Source organism: Scylla paramamosain, chromosome 22 (assembly GCF_035594125.1).
Source record: "Scylla paramamosain isolate STU-SP2022 chromosome 22, ASM3559412v1, whole genome shotgun sequence".
In the NCBI taxonomy this organism is placed as follows: Eukaryota; Metazoa; Arthropoda; class Malacostraca; order Decapoda; family Portunidae; genus Scylla; species Scylla paramamosain.
This window is the reverse complement of record NC_087172.1, coordinates 3,714,972-3,725,000: the sequence shown is the minus strand read 5'-3', so window position 1 is coordinate 3,725,000 and position 10,029 is coordinate 3,714,972. Positions and strand designations below refer to the sequence as shown.

The window sequence follows — 10,029 nt, the reverse complement described above, 5'->3', positions numbered from 1 at the left end:
ATGACAAAGAAAGTGGAGCAAGAAGTGGTGCTGAACACGAGAATATTTATAATAAAATAATTTCCTCTCCTCCTCCTCTATACGCTGCCACTACTACTACTACTACTACTACTACTACTACTACTACTACTACTACTACTACTACTACTGTTACTGCCAAACTACCACTACCATTACTGTTACAATGTTAACCACTACAAGAACAACAAAAACCAGCAGCAACAACAATACAATGTGGAAATTACTAGTTGTATCAGATAAAAGGAACACACACACACTCCCACCCACCCACTCACACACACACACTCTCTACTCTCTCTCTCTCTCTCTCTCTCTCTCTCTCTCTCTCTCTCTCTCTCTCTCTCTCTCTCTCTCTCTCTCTCTCTCCTACATGCGTTTTCTAATCCTCAAAACAACATTTAAATAACCTTGGAATCGCGACGTAACACATGGGCAATCAAACGCATCATCCTGCTTGCAACACTTTCAACACACAAGGAAACCAAGGATACTTCAGTTTGTGACTCACTCAATACAACTCCAGTTTTCTTAATGATACCAACACCGCAGACATGGAAAGGTTCGAGATGGAGAGGAGTAAGAAAAGAATCAAGTAAGCTGACGACGTATGGATTGGAGGTACCGCGGATGGGGAAAGTGATGGGGAGTATCTGCGGTCAAGAAGGCAGGGTTAGGGAATAGTGGGGCAGAGAGGAGAGAGAAAGATGGGGGGGGTAGTGGCAACAAAGGTGATGTAAATAAGAAGTAAAAGAAGCAATAGGCGGGAGGAAGTTAGGAGGAAAGAGAGGAAAGAAAGGAATGAAGAAGGAAGGGAAGGAAGAGGGTTAGAAAGGAAGAAGGAAGGAAGGAATGCAGGATTCATTGATTTTTCCTATTTTTCATTCCTGATTCTGACCACTGAATTGTTTTGATTTCCTGATTTATCTCCACGTTTCTTTATGGGGAATGCCTCTCCATTCCCTCCTTCTCCAGCTGCATCGTCTTCCCTACTCGTTGCCGTCGCTCAAAACACCAACACGTTAACTGCCCGCTCGAAATCCCGCTCGAGACAACACTTACTGAACCACTACGCCTATACTCCCAACACTGAAGAGGCTTAAAAAGGAATGAAGCACAACAACGAGACAACGAAGCAGCACAACGAACACTTGGGCCTTGAGAGCAAATATGGCCAATTATACGCCCGATGAATTCTAAGACGCTCTAAAAACAACCAGAACAACGGATCTTTGATTGTCAGACAACAAACAATAATCCGTTATTTAAATTTCATGTGCGAGTCAAGGACAAGATGAGATGGAATTACAATGAAAAAATGCGGTTGCGTTGAGGCTTCAGGGACAGGAGGAAAGGAAGTGATGCTGGGGTGGGAAGGGGAAAGGAAAGGAACTACAGAAGAGGTCGAGAGTGAAAGAGAAAGGAGCGTTGGAGAGGTAGCGAGGGAGTGAAAGGAGAAGTAGGGGAGGTGGTAAGATGAGAGACGGAGGGAAAATGTTGAGGTAGGGAGAGGAATGAAGGGAGGAGAGATGTGTGGGGGAGATCAGGAGACGAGAGGGGAAGCACTATGGCACAGGAAGGGTACTAGGGAGTATGTAGGCAAGGAGAGAGAAAGGTGATGGGGAGGAAGTGGGGAGGGAGGGGTGGAGGAAAGTAGAAGTGAAGAGTTACATATAGTTAAATAGATACACAAGCAACAACAGACCTTGGAGTTCTCACGAGGTGACTTGCCCTAGGACTACTAAGAAGGCGATAGTAAAAGAAAAGGACAGCAAAGCAGAGGGCTCTCTCCCCACCCTGCACTCCCTCCGGCATAAGCCCTACAGGAAACAGGTCGGAAATAAATAACTTACGCGGTTAGAGAAGTAAAAACCCGAAGGAAATTTTATAGGAATGAAAGAAAATAAAATTAAATGAGGTGCCCCCATTTCCTGGAGATGGTGAAGTTTATCTAAAGAAATGCTGATAACCGGGGATTTGAAGTAAATTATTTATCAAGACGGCGTTTGAAAGTCAACCATGGTTTTGCAGTCTATTACGTTTCGGGGAAGCCGATTCCATAGGTTTACGATTCCATTAAAAAATCATTCATAAGAACTGAAGGATTTTCCAATAATTTCGCAACCATTTTCTCGCGTGTAGTTTGAAGTCTATCGTGAAATACTTTTCCGCAGCCCATGTTATCAATGCTTTTAAGGTTTTTAAACACTCTGAGTTAATGGAAACAGATTCAATTCTCTAAGTCGCTCTTCGTATGATTTGCTTTTAAACTTAGTACAATTTTTGTTACTCTACTCTGAACTCGTTCTAATTTATCTGTATTTTTAATAATACGAGCATCATGATTGAACGCAATATTCCAAAAGGCGAGGGTCGTATTATTAGATTTTGATTTAAAAGCTCTGCCGATTAAGCCAATTATTTTGTTCGCTTTCTTTACGACTTTTGAACATTCTTGGCTAGGTTTTAGGCTGCTCAGTATTGTTACTCCTAAATCAATCTCGCTATCTACACTTTTAATTTGGGTACCATTCATAATATACTTTGCTTTCCCGTTTCGATAACCTATAGGAAACACTTTATACATATCTGCATGAAAACTCATTTGCCAGGTTTATCCTCACTCTGACAACTCTACATTTCTTTTACTTGTTCATTAGAGACTAGGGTATTCGCTATTATGGTGTTATCAGCGAACTTCTGGTAACACCCTCAACTACGTCTGTTGGATGGAGGAAGGTGTGATGAGAAGCAATACATACCTCTGCTGATCACGTTCACACTAATGGGAATGTTACTCGTACTGCTTCCATCACTATCCTTGTCTCGTGCGATGTAGCCAAGTAATTGATGACAGTCAAGAGCGATGGGCAGTAAAGACAAAACCAGATGGTCAATGACTTGTATTTTCTTCGTCGCTGCGATCCACAGTACAAAAAGTTGTTGCACGGTCTTTCATTCCCCAAAAGGGTGAAGGCACACGACTCGCCCAATTTTCAACCACTGATCTTCTGACTACTATAGATCCCTACAGCTTACTGAGAGGTTGCGAGCATATCCGGTTATTTTAAAAGGACACCACTGGCAGCACAGGGAGCGATCAAGTAATTAAAATTTCTCAGTAACCGTAATATTATTTTTTTTCAGTGAAATTACGTACCACTCATATGAAGTAACAAATGTCATAGTGTCATCAGCAGTCAAAGGGCTGATACAACAACGACATGCGCTTGGCTTTGTGGTGGAGGAGGAGCTGGGATGCGGGTAGCAGTTGTTACAATGTCCTCCACACAAATTCGTTACAATAACATGCCAAATTTAGTAAGCCTCGCCTAGGTTCATCACTGACAGGGATCCTCTGTGAAACATCTGCTTCTCAGCCTGTATCTAGGCATCTTCTATCATCAAACACAAGAGACGCTACTAACCTTTTCCTCGAAGGTCTGAGAAGAGCCATCTGTTGTGGTGATGTCCCTCTTCACTCTCCCTTCCTCTCGCTTTTTTTTCTTTTCCTCCTTTATAGCGTAGTGAACACTCACTCTTATCCCTGGGTGTTAACGATGCACTACAAAAGGATCAAAGGGCAGGAAAATCTAAAGGAAGAAAGGGAGCAGGACACGATCAGTTAACGGTGTCTTAGGTCAGAATGAGGTGCGCGAGGCGTACTCCAAGACTCACCGCTGCCAGCCTCACGATGCACCGTATTCCCATTCTCTGGTTATGTATCATTCATAAAAGAGAAAAGTCGATAATATTTATACTCCTCAAAATATATATGTTAACGCTGAAAAGGTATGATTGTATCAATGTGTGCTGAAAATTGCATTTGGAAGATATAGGTTGTAAATGAAAAATAATCTTTCTGTAACAGAGTAGTTTCGAAGCTTCATTATGAGAGAGAGAGAGAGAGAGAGAGAGAGAGAGAGAGAGAGAGAGAGAGAGAGAGAGAGAGAGAGAGAGAGAGAGATTAAATAAATTAATAATTTCGTACTGTAATACTCACACAGTTGTTAAATACCATTGATTACTGAACCAACGAACATTTTCACGTACATTTTTTTATAGTATTTTCAAAGTAGACTGATTTTTTTTTTTTTTTCAAATCGATTTTGTCTTGCAGGAGTGTGTGAGGAATCTGGACACCGCATCAAGATCTGGTGGTGGACAAGATGTGGGGACCAGTAAGTCTGGCGGCCATGGTGATGGTGGCAGTGGCCGGCGTGGAAGGCTCCTCTGCCTTGCCTGGGCTCAGTTGGTGCTCTGAGTCGGATATTGACAACATGAGGATTACCAAGGACATGAAGCCGCAGCTCAATCAGATAGAGGTTGTAGTGAACGAATTCATAGAGACGAATGTGGTGGACGAGGTGTTCATCAGAAAAGAGCCTCAGTGCGGAGGGACCACCGAGCCGCAGGTGGCAGTCATCGACTGGGAGAATGCTGAACTCGTGATGCAAGATGATGGTAATTTCAGCCTCTTTTGGAAACCACCTGACACGATGCCTATCTTTCAGGAAGTTAGTAACTTTTGCATCACTAATAAGAATCCTGAGAATCCGGAAGAACAGTCAACAGAACTCTTTACAAATTTACTTGCCAAATTCTGCTATTTGAAAGCTTCTCTGCAGGTGGAACATGAGATGAAAATCTGTTCGAATGTCAGTTGTGTGCGAAAGTGCTGTCCTGAGGGAATGACACTGGTTTCGGGCTCGAATTGTGTGCCTATGAAGGACAGGGTGGACTGGCTGCCCGATGCCCAGATGACCGTGCTGTACGGGCCGCCACGCCTCTGTACCGATATCCTCTTGTACCGCAACTTCTCCATCCTGCCTTCGGGAATAATTAATCTGGATGGAAAATTGGAATTGGAAGTTGACAGCTACTGTATCGAATACATCGGTAACATCCCCTCCCTGGTGGCCTTGGTAAGGATCACGCCTGATGGGCTGTCCCGCTGCATGCTGTTATTGTTACTTTCTGATGTATAGTAAATTGCAACGACTACTTTCTGACATTTTCTTAAATTTATTGCCTATAGTTTACGAATTTCACAAGAAAAACACTGGCAGGCACTCATGATAATAACTGTTCTCTCCAAACCCGCAGTCCTGTGCCAAGAAAGTGACCTCATGGTACTGTGAGTGGAGACACGCGGTGCTCAGCCCCGTGTTGCAGTGGATCTCTGTCGCATGTCTCATCCTCGTTTGGATCGTGTATGTCTCCGTGGCCAGGCTGCGAAGTCTCAATGAGGGCCGCTGCATCATCTCACTCGTCACTACACTCAGCGTCGCCTACGCATGCTTGAACGTTGCCAAGCACACGGCATCCGAAACCAACACCCAATCTTGTGAGGTGGCAGGTGAGCAGCTGTGCGGCGAGCCAGTGGCATGTACTATTACTTTTAACATCCATACATTAGCATACCCACAGTTGAAAATCTTTATCCAGACAGTGTTCTTTCTTGTTTGGGGTGCCAAAAATATGATGCAGGTGATGGCTTGCAAATTATTTATCCATTATTTTATCACTGTTCTCTGCAGTCCTTAACTTTCAGCCCTTGCCAGTGCTCACCAGTTTTTCATTTCAGCACGGCTGGCTCACTTCGGCTTCTTGGCTTCATATTTCTGGATGAACGTCTTCAGTTTTCATACCTTTGTTAAACTCAGGTAAGTTTTTTTTTTTTTTTTTTAGCTCTTAAGTACAATTTCTATCATACTTTAGTCATTCAGTTTGAAAAAGAAAAAAAAAAAAATGCGTGGTTGAGACTGTCTCATCAAAATTAATAGTTATTGGGTCATTGTGGTTAAACACATTTTATTATTGCTGTGTGACATGTGTTGACTCAAGGTATACGAAGATCCTTGAGCAACGATAAACATCTTTGTGACCCCAAAATTGCTGTAGACAATTGTCAGGGTGGCCTTAGGCAGACTGATCCTCCCTGTGTTTGTGTCGCGCAGATCACCGATGAGCGGCAAGTGGGAGAAACCTTTGGTGTTTGGCCTGTACTCCCTCTATGCCTGGGGCGTGCCGCTGGCGGTGGCGGTGGTGGGCGCAGTGCTGGACGCTGTAGATTCTGATGCTATCCGGCCCCACTTTGAAGCCTGCTGGTTCCAAGGTGAGCCTCGTAGGTGGTGTCACGAAGAGAGCCGACAATGTGACTTCATCGCAAACAAATGCTTCATTGAGGGTTGTTCATTGGTTCCATACACTAAATCATAACCTTTGGTATAGTAAGTATTTCTGGTGTACAATGATCTTTACGAGGTTGATTTTATATACTGTTTGATATTTGACTGTCAAAGAGAAGGGGGAGAGGGGATGGGGGTTTAGCGTTAATGAATGAAAGATACCTTGGTATCACACCATTTCTATGTTTGGGTTATAAAGTAAGTGAAAAGGTAAAGTATCACGTGAGAAAATCAGTAAATGCCTGTGAAGTGTGGCGTGTTGCAGCGGCACTGACTGACTCATAGCCACCGAGGTGTTTCTTGATGCTCACGGCGCCGCCTTGCCCTCAGACAACAGAGAGACCCTGGCCTACATGTACATCCCTATGATGGTACTGGTGCTCATCAACTTAGTGCTCTTCCTGGGATGCGTGGTGCTCATGTGTCGCAGGAGTGGGCGGGTTACCTTCAGTCCTTCCTCCAGCCAATACCACACCTTCAGGTGAGACCTGCCACTTTGATGCCGAGCGCTGGAGGATCACGTTCAGACCAATGTATAGACGCTGCCCAGAGTGGGTCATGATGAAATGATGGGCAACAATAAATGTAATCAGATTAACGCTCTCTGCATTGCTCAGAGTAATATTATCTCATAAAATTCAACCAAGACTTGACAGGACAGGAAATGTATCAATAATTACCTTACGATATTAAATAGTGTATGTACCTTTCCATCCTGCTGCCTGTGCTCCTGATAACGTCTGCAGCGCGTGGCTCTACGTCAGGCTCTTCATACTTACGGGCATCCTCTGGCATACGGAAGTTGTGGCGTGGTACTTCTTCGAGTACTGCAGTGTGCTGTGAGTGTTGCCTGGACCCCGCCCAACCATGTGGCCAGCGTGGACTGTAGTATTCTTGTATCATACAAAATCCCATCCTTTACTTATCCTACAGCTCACACTCCTCATATTTGTCTTCCACCAGGGAATGGATCGCCGACATACTCAACTCCCTGCACGGCGTCTTCGTGTTCATCGTCACTATCTGCTTCAGGAGGGACCTTAAGGTGAGTCACGTCCAGGAAGGCCCATTGATGCCAACACTTCATTTTGACTTACTTCCAGTAGTGAGCACCCATCATCTTGTTGACCCCTGGGTCCCTTGCAGGTGTTCCACTGTGGGCGTCCTAAACTCGTCCAGAAGAGAGGGCAGAGCGAGATCACCACCACGGAGGCGTCAGAAATGGCAGCGAATCCCTTGGTCTCGTAGATGCTGCCGACACTTCCTGGAGGCTCTGCTATTTTCTTCACATTTTCTTTTTGCTCCTTGCATCCCATTATTACTTACTGCTTACTTTACCACTTGTTTTTATTTTCTTATTTCACATTTTCATTATCTTCTACGTATTACCAATTATATATTTTTTTACATCTTAAAGTATTTGTCATTATCGTCTAATACTAATTACACTTTCTTTTTTACATCTTAAATAATTGTTAATCTTCATCATCACTCGCCCTCTATACTCAAATTAATGTATGCTGTGTACTTTCTTTCTAAATGTCATTCCTGTTACAGTCAATATGATAACAAAATGAGAGCAACGGCGAAACATCTGTATTTACTTCCAACGTTTCGCCACAGAGACCCTGCCATTATCAAGGATCTGGGACGAAAAAAACAAAAACAGTAAGAGTTATTTCCAAACAATAGACTCGAGTAGCAGTACTGAACGGAAAATTTTAGTCATTACACATAAAGAAATTGTCTCCTAGTCTGTAAAGTAGTATGTCAGCCTCTCCTCTATGTATGGCTTACCCCTTTCACTGCGACACGAAACAATTAACAGCACCAGAAATAATGCATGGAATCTTTATAAGGATCTACAAGAAAAAAGGGGATTAAAAGAAGTTTTTTTTATTTATTTATTTTTTTTTTAAGTTTCTATCCAGTCTAAAGATTGGAAGTGGTTATGGAAACAAGTAAAGATGTCTCAGAGTCATTAGTTTTAAGGAAGATATACCTAGTAGCAGTCAAAGGGTTAATTACGTACGTATTTGGATATTTTATACTTCTCATTTTTTTTCTACTTATTTATTTATTTATTTTATTTCATTTTATTTATTTATTTATTTTATTTTATTTTATTTATTTTATTTTTTTCGTCACAGATCCCTGATAACGGCATGGTCTCTCTGTAGAAACGTCGGCAGTAAATGAAGATGTCTGCTGCTGCATTCGCTTTTGTTTTTCATACTGAAGCTCCGATTTCCCAACAACTACGCTGGGAAGTCTTTCATTCACCTGCCAGTACATCATAGCAACGATGCGTCACTGCTGAGTCATGATTCCATTTTCTTGTCATGAAGAAAACTGCACCTCCGGATATTCAATAACTATCATAGGCATAGTGGTGCATAAATATTGGACATATTACTCGAAACTTCAAGTATCTCGATCGTGCCTTGAGTCGAATGTGCCTCAAATACAAAGACAACGAATGTGAGATTATTTACTAGTGTACATTAGCTTTACGTGCAGCGGTACATCGCCTGGAATGGCCTTGAATAAACGGGCAACCGACAGAGATGACAAGGGAGAGTTGAGGAGTCTTTTGTTCTGCAGTGGAATCATACTGACAATGACCATTATTATTATCATTATACGATTAATGTCGTGTTGTCACCCCAGAGACAACAACAGGCTCTTCTGGTGCTACCTAGCTTCTAATTCTACAAGCTTCAGGACACCCGACGCAGTCTTCCTGTAGGACGTGGTGTGTGCCACCTACTCGCACACTTCCCACGCTTACAGGCCGCCCTCGGATGTCTCTTGTAGCGTTTGTAGTGCTTCTTGATAAGCTTGACCATGTGTGTAAGTGTGTGCGTATGTGATGGAGAAGAAGAAGGAAGCAGCGCAGGCAGGGAGAGAGGCAGGGTATGGCGAGGCTCATGCAGTCAGCCGACATATACTGTCCTCCACGCCCTCGCACTGGGTCAAGTACGCGGCGTTTATATTCTTACGCGATTTTTTAAATAAACCTAATTGTCTCAACCCTTTGACTTTCACTCAGCTCCTGCACATAAAGAATCACTGACAAGGAGACACGGATCACTGGGAGAGCACCACGAGCACTCAAGATTTGGCGGTGTGTGGAAGTGGTCTTGCTTTGCTCTCTGAGTTTTGTGGTTTATTTCCTCTTGCCTGTGTGGTGAAAAACCCTGAAGATGGTGATGAGTGCGTGTGGTGCGTGCGACAAGAGTGTGGCTAACAGGCAAAGGGCTGTGGCATGCGAGAGATGCATGGCTTGGTTCCGTGTGGCCTGTGTGGGCACGAGGGAGGTCAACATGAAGGCGCTGAGCTTCGAGCTACTGGTGTTCCTATGCAGGGAATGCCTGAGCAAGAGCCTCATTGAGGAAAAAGAAGAAAGAAGAGTGGAGCAAAGCACCCAGACAGAAAACTTGGTTAAGGAGATAGAAGCACAGACAATGAGGACTGAAGAGAGAAAAGACCAGCAAGAAGTGGTGGAAGTGGCTAGAATAGACAGACGCCCAAGGAAGAAGAGAATGGTGATCAAGAAAGCCCCAGCACATGTCACTGGAGACAGCTTGGTAAGGAAGACTCCCGACTTCGTGAGAAAGGAAATTGAGTGCACCAGCATGGGAGTTGCTTAGATCCAGGACATTAAGAGGAAAGTCAAGGAAGAAGTGCAGGAAATGGAAGAAAGAAGCCTGCTGGTGATACAAGGAGGCAACAACTTAGCAGAGACAGGTGCCGAAGAAACAGTAAAGGAAGTGATAGAAGCAGTAAAGACAGCAGAAGAGAAGAAGATGTGTGTGGC

The 10,029-nt window shown here is 43.6% G+C and overlaps 2 protein-coding genes across 2 annotated transcripts in view; one reads left to right on the top strand and one right to left on the bottom strand.

The window, feature by feature from the left end:
* Nucleotides 1-3,586, bottom strand: part of LOC135111446 (transmembrane protein 229B-like) — a 75,119-nt gene extending 71,533 nt beyond the window's left edge. The window contains exon 1 of the mRNA XM_064024741.1: nucleotides 3,447-3,586. The gene's annotated coding sequence lies outside the window, so the exon portion shown is untranslated. The remainder of the gene's footprint in view (nucleotides 1-3,446) is intronic.
* LOC135111441 (probable G-protein coupled receptor Mth-like 4) overlaps nucleotides 1-9,242 on the top strand; it is a 14,465-nt gene extending 5,223 nt beyond the window's left edge. The window contains exons 2-10 of the mRNA XM_064024736.1: nucleotides 4,139-4,943; nucleotides 5,125-5,377; nucleotides 5,606-5,684; nucleotides 5,979-6,136; nucleotides 6,540-6,690; nucleotides 6,956-7,048; nucleotides 7,173-7,254; nucleotides 7,356-7,877; nucleotides 8,360-9,242. Coding sequence (XP_063880806.1) covers nucleotides 4,188-4,943; nucleotides 5,125-5,377; nucleotides 5,606-5,684; nucleotides 5,979-6,136; nucleotides 6,540-6,690; nucleotides 6,956-7,048; nucleotides 7,173-7,254; nucleotides 7,356-7,457 — 1,674 coding nt within the window. The 5' untranslated portion in view covers nucleotides 4,139-4,187 and the 3' untranslated portion in view covers nucleotides 7,458-7,877; nucleotides 8,360-9,242. The remainder of the gene's footprint in view (nucleotides 1-4,138; nucleotides 4,944-5,124; nucleotides 5,378-5,605; nucleotides 5,685-5,978; nucleotides 6,137-6,539; nucleotides 6,691-6,955; nucleotides 7,049-7,172; nucleotides 7,255-7,355; nucleotides 7,878-8,359) is intronic.
* Nucleotides 9,243-10,029: the final 787 nt, after the last annotated feature.